At 45.3% G+C, this 13257-nt stretch overlaps 1 protein-coding gene across 2 annotated transcripts in view; it reads right to left on the minus strand.

Moving 5' to 3' along the window:
• Positions 1-13257, minus strand: part of LOC138516952 (uncharacterized) — a 73813-nt gene that overhangs the window by 3120 nt on the left and 57436 nt on the right. Inside the window, exons 7-8 of one of the 2 annotated variants that reach the window (XM_069632431.1) lie at positions 6875-6958; positions 6282-6410 (exon numbers count right to left, since the gene is read on the minus strand). In XM_069632431.1, coding sequence (XP_069488532.1) covers positions 6282-6410; positions 6875-6958 — 213 coding nt within the window. Of the gene's footprint in view, positions 1-6281; positions 6411-6874; positions 6959-13257 lie in introns of those variants that run through there. The other variant, XR_011282332.1, reaches the window with a different exon arrangement.

The raw sequence follows: 13257 nt of genomic DNA on the forward strand, positions 1-13257 counted from the left end.
GATTATTAAAGTATGATTATTAAAATAAGAGGCGGGTTTGGGGGGGAACCCCCCGCCAAAAAATGAAAAAAAATAAAAAGATGGGTTTTTGGCGATGGAAAATCTGGCGATGAGAAGTCCCACGATGAAAAATAGGTCGGCGAAATAACGTAGAACCCCATAATCATATCACCACTCTCTGGGCAGGGTCATCGTAAGCACTTTTGGGGCCCTGAGCACGGACATCTTTGGGGCCTCCCTTCACCAAACCAAAGTAATTAATTGATCAAGAATATCTGCCTCCTACCCCCCCCCCTGTCGCAATAACAACCGATAGGTTGATATGCTGCCTCACAGCATTACAAATGAGGTTTACTCCTTTTAAGTCTCCTTACCCTCTTCATTCTTGCTCAAATCAGAATGATAACGAAGTACAGTTTGAAGGCCAACATTATCAGTCGACGAAGAGGTTACTTCTGTTCCAGCATAGATTCAGGAGACATTATCAATAGAATCCAGGAAGGTATGCAGCCTGTAGTATTAATGCAGGACTGTATGTAAAAGGTAAACGTAACCCAGAATAGACTGAGAACTCGCATTTGCTGCCTCACAGAACGCAAACGTGCTCAAGCATGGATAGAGGAGAGCAATTGGAAGGAAGGAGAAAGCTACACATCCCATAGCATGGATAGTGGATGTAGACTAGAAGCTACCAGGAAGGTGCTTTTCCAACAGTGTTGCCATTAGATATCAAAAGAAATAAAGTGCCTGTGGTGTGCAATATATCAATTCTCACTATTCTAGTGGAAGCAACACTACAGCCAGTGACACCACGAGTGAGGCTGTTTTGAAGATCATACCCGGAGAAGGAAATCACTCTGAAGGGCTGACAATTTTGAAAGGTTCAGGGACTGGCCATTTCGAGAGGCTAGGCAATACATGATTACATTAGATGCCCAGCATTACACACACTGGGTAAGGGGTGAATCTGGGATTTGTGCCAACTCTGCAATTACTGCATTTGAACACTTTCATTACCAATTATTACCATGAACTAAAATAATCTCATTTTATAAAACTGACTTGGAAAGTACACCAATCACATTGCCAAACATGACCATTTTTAAAAAACAAAATATTATAGAAGGGTGTAACGCCGAATGATTCATCCATCATCAAGAGATGTATATAAGTACCAGCACACCAATCAGTGTGATTTAACAGATTTAATCTGGGGTTGTCTTGCAGTTTAAAGCTTTACATAGTTCCAAAACACTGGCTTGTGAAATTGTCATTTATAAAAGTGCAGAAAAACCTTTGACTTTTACAAAAATGCCAAGTGTTTTTGTGTGTCAAATGAGCAGACTTTAAAATATGCTTGTCCGAGTCCTACAGCATCTGGTCCGCTCCCTTCTGTCTACCATCCCTTCCACTCAAATGGCCTACATAAGAAGAAAGATCAAGTGGCAGCAAGATGGCCGCCACCGCCGTGGCTCACGCTGCCTAGCAACTAAAGCAGCATACTCTAACGCTCTGATTGGTCCTTTGTGTGCATTTCCTACCGCCGGAAGAACCGGAGGCGCAAGCCGGTGGCCCGCCCACCAAGGCCCGGCTCCTAAGGCTGTCTGCGGGCTGTCCGCAGATGGAGGCGGTCATGTGAGTACTTTGGAGTTCATCCAAACAGGACTAACCTGTTTACTGTGACCTAGCCTAAAAACTTTTCGTTACAAACAATTAAGACTGCATAAAGTTCATCCGATTCATTTGATCCTCACAGGGAATGGCAGATGCAAGCTGTTTGTATGCTCTCACATTATCCTATCTTATTTGACGTTAAATACATAGCGCTGTAACAATCTATGTCCATTCGCCCACAATAACGTGACACAGTATGGATCACGTTACCATTACCCCACTTTTGCATGAGTAATTCTATCTTTGTATGTAACCAATCTATCACTGCGGAACGCCCCCGACAATAAGTATATGGTCATACTGAAACGTATTACTCTCGCTCTGCCTACCAAACTTACTACTATGCGAAGGAACTGTTCATCGCCATACCTGCCTTACCTGAATACGTGCTACATTGATTATTAATTATCCACCATTAGCCTCTCATGGCACGCACAGGATGTAAATACACTTGCTAGTCATCTTGCTCACAGCCATATTTCCTTTATCAGCCTACATATGACTAGGAACAACTAATATTGTACACTGCTTACTGCACCTATACCTGTATTGTGGACTGGGCTGTCTTGATCCTGCAATTTAATCATTGTGACACGTAGGCTGCCTGTTTGATCACTAATTATGTTCATAGACAGAGACTATGCTAACTAATTCTATTAACAATGCCGAGATTGTATGAAAATGCCTTCTGTGCTAGATAGTCACACTACCTTACTACACCTGTTCCTAGGTCCTAATCTACAAATAACCTATAGCGAGAATGTCACCTCAACTATTACTACTTTTAGGCCTCTATAACATTGTCTACGGCTGCACCACACTTAACTCAGTGGCCAGCACAACTATTGTCAAATATCCACATATGGATCACCAACATCATTCTAATACACCGATCATTAAGTTAACAATGACAACTAACCTACCATCTTCGATAGACATCCCACCAATAACGTTCTTAAAACCTTTCGTTGACATGTCACCCTAAGTCCACTTCACTCACCCTCTACTCAATACCAACTATAAATATTGCAATACTCCTCCTCATCAAAAAAGCTTTCATAAGGCTCACCCCATCGAATGTGTGCTATTTAAGTCTGGTGAACAAAGGAATCTTACTTCTTTAGATCAGGCAGCCTTGTGGGACCCCTCCAAGGTGGGGGCCCTGGGCAAGTGCCCCTTTTTCCCTCGCATAAAAACGTCTGTCTCTGCGATATAGCCAATTGACCACATGGGTGATCACATGGGAGAAAAACTACAATTCTGCGGATAGCCGGACCACACTCAATAATGCCTCGATGCCCACCTACCAATAATCTCCATTCAGAGGCGTTGCTAGGGGGGGGGCAGAGGGCACTATAGCCCAGGTCTTTTGGTTGTAACCTCGGATTGAAGCTCAGGGGCTAGAACCACAAGGCTAGCTAGACCCCAGTCCCGACATTAGTGTAGCCCCGGATAGAAGCTCAGGGGCTACAACCACAAGGCTAGCTAGCACCCAGTCCCAACAGTCCCGACATTAGTGTAGCCCCGGATAGAAGCTCAGGGGCTACAACCACAAGGCTAGCTAGACCCCAGTCCCAACAGTCCTGACATTAGTGTAGCCCCGGAGTGAAGCTCAGGGGCTAGAACCACAAGGCTAGCTAGCGACGAGTCCCAACAGTACCGACATTAGTGTAGCCCCGGAGTGAAGAGCATACAAACAGCTTGAACAGGGGCTAGAACCACAAGGCTAGCTAGACCCCAGTCCCAACAGTCCCGACATTAGTGTAGCCCCAGATTGAAGCTCAGGGGCTACAACCACAAGGCTAGCTAGCGACGAGTCCCAACAGTACCGACATTAGTGTAGCCCCGGAGTGAAGCTCAGGGGCTAGAACCACAAGGCTAGCTAGCCCCGAGTGCTGACATTAGTGTGGACCCGGATAGAAGCTCAGGGGCTAGAACCACAAGGCTAGCTAGCCCCGAGTGCTGACATTAGTGTGGACCCGCATCTTTTCCAGACCTAGCAACACACCCGTTTCCATTTAAGTAAATTGGTGATCCTTAAAGCAGAAAGGTTTCTTAACGTGCCCAAGACTTGATTGTTACCAACACTGCTTTCCTCTCCCCTTGTTATCGAAGGAATTTACTCCCAAATAAGCATATACAAGTGTAACTTTAATTGTGAAACTATATGTAACCATTGGAAACATGATCTCCTTTCCCGGATATGCCTTCTGCAGCTTATACACGCTCCCAGCTACCGCTTCAGCCAGAGGACCATGAAGGCATCAGGGAGAAGGTTTACCTTCATATTTTGCCTAACACAGGCTCATAAGAGAGGGGGAAATTTGGGAGGAGGTACGATCAGCAGCCAAGCTTAAGATGTGTGCAGCATTAATGTTCCTACAATCAATCCTTATCACCAATCTATTCCGCCTAACTTTCAGACTCCCCATGTGTCCAGCTCAGATTGGGGAGTTTGAGGTTCTGCTATACGTGGCTTTTCCAACCCTTGATCCGAAACCAGTATCTCCCTCCTGCATCAAGGGATGGCATTACGTGATGAGGGTACTATATGTAACCTGTATCCTCTGTCAAGGAATGGCATTACGTGTTGTGGGTACTATATGCAACCAGTATCCTCCTCCTGCATCAAGGGATGGCATTACATGATGTGGGTACTATATGCAATCAGTATCCTTCTCCTGCGTCAAGAAATGGCATTACGTGTTGTGGTACTATATGCAACCAGTATCCTCCTCCTGCGTCAAGGGATGGCATTACGTGATGAGGGTACTAAATGTAACCAGTATCCTCTGTCAAGGAATGGCATTACGTGTTGTGGGTACTATATGCAACCAGTATCCTCCTCCTGCGTCAAGGGATAGCATTATGTGATGAGGGTACTATATGTAACCAGTATCCTCTGTCAAGGGATGGCATTCCGTGTCGTGGGTACTATATGCAACCAGTATCCTCCTCCTGCATCAAGGGATGGCATTACATGATGTGGGTACTAAATGTAACCAGTATCCTCTGTCAAGGGATGGCATTACGTGTTGTGGGTACTATATGTAACCAGTATCCTCCTCCTGCGTCAAGGGATGGCATTACGTGATGAGGGTAGTATATGTAACCAGTATCCTCTGTCAAGGAATGGCATTACGTGTTGTGGGTACTATATGCAACCAGTATCCTCCTCCTGCGTCAAGGGATTGCATTACGTGATGTGTGTACTAAATGTAACCAGTATCCTTTGTCAAGGGATGGCATTACGTGTTGTGGGTACTATATGCAAGAGGGGTTATGCACGAGGTTTACAATTAGAGTCTTAGCAGTTAGAGGGTAATACCTCTGATATAGGTACTACATGCAACCAGTATCCTCCTCCTGCGTCAAGAGATGGCATTACGTGATGTGGGTACTAAATGTAACCAGTATCCTCTGTCAAGGGATGGCATTACGTGTTGTGGGTACTATATGCAACCAGTATCCTCCTCCTGCGTCAAGGGATGGCATTACGTGATGAGGGTACTATATGTAACCAGTATCCTCTGTCAAGGGATGGCATTACGTGTTGTGGGTACTATATGCAAAGCGTATCCTCCTCCTGCGTCAAGGGATGGCATTACGTGTTGTGGGTACTATATGCAAGAGGGGTTATGCACAAGGTTTACAATTAGAGGCTTAGCAGTTAGAGGGTTATACCTCACCCCCCAACTGTCGCAGGGAACAGTTTTTCAGTTGGCATTCGCGTTGGGTAGAGACATGGCATGACCATGGCATCTGGGAAGATAACTCCGCAATCTTTGTGCTGGATGCCAAGGCGGCTTGCAGTTGATGCAGTCACAATGGAGGAGGACATGGGAAGAAGTCTCACGGGCAGAACATGCCACCCACCACCACTGAGACCATGACCCTCCAATAGATGGGAAGGCAGGGTCGCTTCCAGGGGGTGCCTCTGTTATGAGATTAACCTGGCGCCTTAAATACATGAGCGAGGGGAGCAAGAGAAGCTTTGGCCCAGTAACTTTCATTACTGACTCCAACTAGGAGACCTGGGTTCAAATCTCAACTTCCTCTCTACACCACACTTGAGTGATCTTGAGGAGACCCCAACACATACCTGCCTGTTCTCTGGCCCTCCCAAAATGGGAGCACTCAAAAACATGCTGATTTTAACAAACAGCACAATGTTTTTACAAACCCCCATCATTTATGATGTGGTCATTTATGGTGTGGTGTTGTGCTAATCCGTTTCCCTAGTTGTACCATGAAGAGTAAAGTAATGGAATAAAAGGTTATTAAAATGTTTCTTTGCAATGGCGGTCATTGGCCTACAGGTCAAGCCAAACACAGCATGCAAGGCTTCCATTTGTGGAGTTGTGACTGGAATCTTGGAATCCTGACCTAATGCGCTTTCATTTGGAACACCCCCGGACCTAGGAAAAGCAAAAGCTACTTTAGAAGTAGGGTTTCCCAAACCAGCAGCAAACCATACATGAGATGACGCAGTGTGTCCGTTATGGGGCGCACGTGACATCACATATACCTGCATCTTGACTCATGGGGAGGGAGTATTAAGGGGGGGCGGACTGCCTACCCTAGAATGACCACTAAGCGGCACTTACTGTCATCACTCGGCGCGTGCGCCCTGCAGCAGCAGCAACACCACATCACAACACAGACGATCACTGGCACTGCAGCCGCCAGCCAGATGGCCCAAGCAAAGTGTGGGTGTCTTCCACAGGCACTGACGTCTGCAAAGATGAAATGGCAGGGGTTACTGATGCGCACACAAACACATTCCAGGGGCTCATTGGCTACACACAGCCTCGCTGCCAATCAAGCAAAACACGGTAGGAGTGGCTGGGCAGCGACACCTAACCTGCTAACCAGAGAAACAACTACCGCTGCAGGCTTTCCAGTGGGGGGATTCGGGACCCGGAGTAGCTGTGAAAAACGTGGAGTAATAGGCAGCCCATACTATATGTCCTATGCAGAGGTGGCACAGGGGATGCACGGGGGGGGGGGGGTGGAGGGGATGCACTTCATATTGCCCAGAACCGCAAAATATAAGACACTTCTGCTTCTAAAAATCAGGCAACGCCTCGGTTCTTCTGACTGTCTTCTCTAGCATGTTAATGACTGCAGATCTGCCAGGAAGCGCCTCGAAGCAGCATGCAGAGTGCAAGAGGTCCGCCCATGTGATCTTCGTACTTACAGTTAATAAAATAGTACAATAGGGTGAACCACGATCCACCCCAAACACTGAAATGCAGGATCATTCGGGGGGTCTTCAGCACATCTGAAAAAGGGGGCACAGACAACAATAAGGGCAAATAAAGGGAAAACATGACAAAGAGCATCAGTGAGAAGGTTCAAGGACAATCCCTCAAAAAGCAATCATGCGAGCAAGCAACTGAGCTAGAGTGAGAGCGTCAGGTAGCAGGCAGGCGTGTGAGAGAATGAGAAAGCAATAATAAAGTGTGAGTGGGCCGGCAAGCAAGCAATAGAGTGAGAAAGCATGTGAGAGCAAGGACAAGCGTGTGAGTGAATGGACAGGCAAGACTGAGCAAGCATGAGAGGGAATGAGCAAGCAATAATACAGTGTGAGAGTGGCCAAGCAAGCAAGCAAGCAATAGAGTGAGAAAGCATGCGAGAGCAAGGACAAGCGTGTGAGTGAATGGACAGGCAAGACTGAGCAAGCATGTGAGGGAATGAGCAAGCAATAATACAGTGTGAGAGTGGCCAAGCAAGCAAGCAAGCAATAGAGTGAGAAAGCATGCGAGAGCAAGGACAAGTGTGTGAGTGAATTGGCAGGCAAGACTGAGCAAGCATTTGAGGGAATGAGCTAGCAATAATAAATAGAGTGGGCAGGCAAGCAACAGACCGAGAAAGCAAGTGAGAGCAAGGACAAGCGTGTTCGGGAATGGGAAGGCAAGAGTGAGCAAGCATGCAAGGGAAGGAACAAGCAATAATAAAGCGTGAGATTGGGCAGGCAAGCAAGGAATAGAGTGAGAAAGCATGTGAGAGCAAGGAGAAGCATGTGAGTGAACGAGCAAGCAAAGTTTGAGAGTGGCAAGCAAGCAATAGATAGAGAAAGCATGTGAGCATAGATAAGCGTGAGAGTGAATGGGCAGGCAAGACTGAGCAAGCATGCGAGGGAAGGGGCAAGCAATTAAGTGCAAGTGTGGACGGGCAAGCAGGCAATAGAGTGGGAAAGCATGTGAGAGAATGGGCAAGCGTGTGAGTGAATGGGCAGGCAAGACTGAGTAGGCATGAGAGAGATTGAGCAAGCAATAATAAAGTAAGAATGGCGGGCAAGCAAGCAATAGATTGAGAAAGCATGCGAGAGCAAGGGCAAGCGTGTGAGTGAATAAGCAAGCAAAAAAAAGTGTGAGAGTGGGCAGGCAAGCAAGCAAGCAATAGAGTGAGAAAGCATGTGAGCATAGACAAGCGTGTGAGTGAATGGGCAAGGCAAGACTGAGCAAGCATGTGAGGGAATGAACAAGCAATAATAAAGTATGAGAGTGGACGGGCAAGCAGGCAATAGAGTGAGAAAGCATGTGAGAGAATGGGCAAGCGTGTGCAGGAATGGGAAAGTAAGAGTGACCAGCATGTGAGGGAATGGGCAAGCGGGTGAGTGAAGAGGCAGGCAAGATTGAGCAAGCATGCAAAGAAATAAGCAAGCATTCATTTTTTTTCTTTTTTTATTTATTGTGTTTTAGTCAAATTTTGCGGCTCTACACAACATAAAAACACATTCTTTCTAATTTACAATCTCTTAATAAAATATATAAATTATAACAGATTAGCACAGATTAAGCAAAGTTCACTATAAATCAATTAAATGAGGTCCAACCTAAGGTTCATAGTACTAGTACATTTAGGACTTAAATTGTTGGCGTCTCTCGTGTCCCGCAATTAGTCTTTCCCAAAAATGGTTTGTTGAGAGCCAGGCAAAATTATCCACAAAATTAACCAAACACTGTTCCCTACATGATATCAACAAGTGACGTAGGGCCTGAACCACATTCCCCCCCACACAGATTGCACCCAGCAGAACCTGTTGCAAGCCTATCTTCAATTGACTGAATCTCCCCCGTTTTCACAAAGTTGAGGTGGACTCTCAAAAATTCTATTCTTAATCTTTGATTAGGGAAACATTTCGGGTAATCCACAATTGACAGGGATCCATGGACCTTCAAACCCTACATTAGAGTCATCGTTGAAATCCGGTCCATTCTAGACATAGCTTGCTTAACACCAACCGGTCTCTCAAGCAGTTCAAGCATTGAATGATCACACTGGTCCAGGAGTGAACCACCATGTCCACATAATGTCAATAGAACCAAGTTTGCACCTCTATTTATCTCAACTCGTATATCTTCATAGAGAATTACCTTAGCAGATGTCATTATTGATCAGCAAAGTTTTGTAAGTTTCCAATCCATGCACAACTTCAGACACTGAAGTCCCCACTCATTTCGCAGACTTGCTATCGGACAGCTGCGAATGAGAGGTTGTTTCCAGGTCATACAGCAGGGACGGGATTACTTTTGCTTAATAGTAAGTAATCCAAGGGCATATTGGGAATTTACAAAAGGAACTATGAATCTTCTTCATTTGGGCTATGAGGGGAATTATTTTATAATTCAGCTCTGATTCCGGAGAACAACGGATTTGAATTTATCGTGCCTTAATACCCAGATACGTCAGTTCATTAACTATAGGGATCGCCTGTTTTTGAAGGGACCATTTAAATATAGGCCAGTTTTGCCTGGGTCTCTTAAAGACAATAATGTTTTTTTTTTAAATATATTTTTATTCTTTAAAAAAATAAAAAACATCAACTTACACACAGAAATAAAATGCCAGCCGGTATCCGACCACATAAATTACAACATATGCACAGTTATTGGCAGTGAATACAAAAAGCCCCAATCACTCTTAACCCTCACCCCCACCCCTTTATCAACCATTAACATTAGTACACACCAATTAAAATCATGAAGTCTAGTATAGCAAAAGAAACCTTCCCCAGATCTTCTCAAACAGAGATAGTCTCTTCTCTCCTATATATGACTTTCACAAGGTCTGCCAATCCATGCATCTCTTTCATCCACGCATTCATTTCAACAGATGTTTTAGACTTCCAACTAGCCAGAATTAGTTTCTTTCCAATCATCGCCTCACAGAAAAAACATTTCCTCCGACTCATCAGACCCCAACACCAAAGTTTTAAAGTCGTAGTCAATACTTTCCTCAAGCACCTTGCCACAAACCATACCAAACTGCGGCCAAAATCCTCCCTCTCAAGCAGTCCCACAACGTATGTTCCAATGTCCCTGTCTCATGAACACATACCCAACACTCATTACTATCAGACAATCCCCTTTTTCATGAACGTTCAGGCGTCCAATAGATACGATTCAGAATTATTATCTGGCATGACCTTACACCTAGGCTCAGTGAGCAGAGTTTTATATTCTGACATATATTCGACCACTGCTCAACTCGAGTTCGCATCAAATTCTGCTGCTCCAATCCACTCTCTGACCATCATTTCCTTTATACCCTGAAACAATTTGATGTTAAATTCTGCTGGCTAAACCCCCCCCTACCAGATTTGGGGTCATTGACAAAAAGATCTGTATCAAGCCTGTTCCTCAGCACTGCCAAGCCCACTGCTTTCCTAAGTCCTCGATAATCCATCATTGAGAAACCTGCAAAATTCAATTTTTCTTGAAACTCTCTGGCCGTCAGCCATTTCCCATCCATAAAAAGATCTGCAATCCACCTCACTCCACTCAAGAGCCACTCCGACCAAAAGATAGATTTACCCGCGATCTTGATTCTAGGATTCATCCAAATCGAAGACGAGGGATCCACGAGGGATCCATTAAGGCATCTACCTTCAACACCTCGCACAATTTCCTCCACAAAACTCTTAAAGCTTCAGTCAAAGGATACTTCACACTTCCAGGGCCACAAGCCGTCGTCAAAACTGCTCTAGGCGCTAGAGGGCCATTGCAGCTAGTCTGCGCATCCGCCCACTCATCTGAGCCGTCCTTAAAGGCATGGTCTAGTAAAATCTTTTATTGTCCCTACGGGTCGGCCATGTTTTTTTAAGCCTAAGTGGCTCAATTTTAGAACACTTTCCTATGGACCTTACCCGAGTTTTCGTCCATTAAACTCATGTGAAAACAGGCACCAGGGAGCCGCCATTTTGTGATAATCCTATCATTTCCCCCATCGCCCTGGCTGACCTGCTTTTGCAGCACTAAATCATATCCCCCACCCCTGAGTCTGTCATCAGCAGACTCGTACCGCCCATTTCCCAACGCCAAAGCACTTCTTGTGTCAACATTCGCTGCGCTTCAGCTAATGACGTGTCGCCATGGAAATGGCAGGACGCCTCTTTCCTCAATAAGTATAAACAGACCGATTCACAACACACAGCAGCAGATTTTCGATTCCATTTCTCTCTCTGGTTAAGAGTATTTTGTGACTCGTTTCTGTGCTCTGGTCAGCTACCTTCGCCGCTTGTAGCCCGTGTGAACACCTGTACCATCTCGGTAAATTATTTTACTTTGTTTACCACACAATGGCTACAATACTGGCCTACATGTACGAGCCCGAGTATACTGAGGAGGAACTACTGGAAATGGAAGCACGCGAAAACGATGGGGATTCGGACGGCAGTTGGCAGGACGAATCAACAGATGAAGAGCCTGGGCCTAGTCGCATGGACGGCGTCTCCACCTGGTGCACATGCAATCAGTGCGAACTAATGCCAACCGAGGAGGAGAACTGCCGCTGCCGAGAAAAATCGGGATGCCTGGCCTACATTTCGGAAGGCGAGCTACGACTGCAATGCATCACCGAGCTGCCAGACTTCAGGGCAGCCTGCCTCACACGGGCCGTGTTGAGGATAATGATGGTGCTTATGCACGAACTTCGCGCAACTGTTCGTCCTCGTAATCCGAGAAACGTGTAAGTATACTTGCTTGTCATGCCACTCCGATTTCATGTTCTTCTACTATATCCAAAATTACATCTACATATCATTGTAATGCATGTAAGTCGTTCAATAGTGTGCATTGTCTAGATAGCATTTGTCCGTGCAGAATGCCATTAGTTACAAGAATTGTCATTGACAACAAACGTTTATTAAACTTATCTTGGTCATTTAAAAACAGTTTGTTTCATTCCTTTTCACAGGTGGTACAGGCTGGTGGCCTATCGTTCCTTTACATGGTGGCTCCACGGGAGGCTCTGGCACCGCGTTCGAAGAGTGATACCTGCCTGTGCGTTCTTGCCATTAGAGAAACGTTCCCGAGTGACAGCGGTCAGTACAGGGGATTTTCTCTCGCTGTGCTGCAATCTGACCTGTATAATCTTTAAAGTCTTGTATTTTTGTGTCATGAAAATAAGATACAAAATAAAACACCACATATATTTTAACAACGGTTGTTTCGATTTTTTAAATGAATCAAGTGTGTCTCCATTCAAGGATGGACGTCAGACATCTGTGCTCCGAATGGGTGAAGGTCTGGTCGCTGTGAAGCAGGGTGGTCACTATCTATCTAAGCTAACATAACATATTCTCGATAATGCAAGCACTAAATAACACTTGTTCAAAGTCTTTCAGTAGGTTATGTCTCTATAAAAGTCACACATATATCTATACTAACAATTACCATTGGATTATACAGGCCTTAGGGTCTTGACCACTATAATACACCGGTTGAAGTGTGGGTCTGTGCTCACAAGAAACTCCGGTATGTGGCATTTGTTATTGATAAGCAACGATATACTATCAAAGGCGGTTCGCGCCAGTGGATGAGCGCTGGCATGGGGGGCTGTCAGGGGCGCGAAAGGCCAAGGTGCCAAACTGCATGTACACTTCAAAAGGTATCCCATGCCAAGGGGCCATCGGTCACATGGCCTCCTCAGACCCCGTGTCTCCAGCCAGGCCTCCCCTTGAAGCAGGCCGCCCCCCTAAGACCACGACATACATACGTCATTCATTCACAGACGCACCCCTGTTTCTAATACTTTATAAACCACTTGATATGTCTCATGAGAACATCTTTGTGCTTTGCAAGTCAACTCCTAAATGCGCTACCTGGCAACCACTGAGATCTACGCTAATCTGCTCGTCATCGTGCTATCCGTGAACTTCTGTGACCGCTTAGAGCAAACCCATCAGTGTGCTACCTGTGGACACCCACCTATTCTCCTGCAACATACTGCTCTGCTTGCTGAATCCAACTGTTTGTTGGTCAAGGTAAGGCCATGTATCCTAGTCATATTTCGCAGATTTTTAAATTTCTATCTATTTGTGAGTTGAGTACACAATAGTGCTAGGTTCATTGGTTTCATTGCTATTGACTTGAGTTTCCATTGCTATGCTATCAATAGATCTATTTATTTTCATCTGTGTCTATTGTCATCGAATTGCATCCTTCGGGGGTCCAGTCTATAATGTAAGCATGTTTCCTTCTCGTGCAAGACAGAACATCCAAGGGACGAGTCACATGTTCAGATTTTAGTAACATCATTTATACATTTCTGCAACTTATGCAAATACTAAGCCAC

The sequence above is a fragment of the Ambystoma mexicanum genome, chromosome 6q, assembly GCF_040938575.1.
Source record: "Ambystoma mexicanum isolate Mex_15411 chromosome 6q, UKY_AmexF1_1, whole genome shotgun sequence".
Taxonomy (NCBI): Eukaryota; Metazoa; Chordata; class Amphibia; order Caudata; family Ambystomatidae; genus Ambystoma; species Ambystoma mexicanum.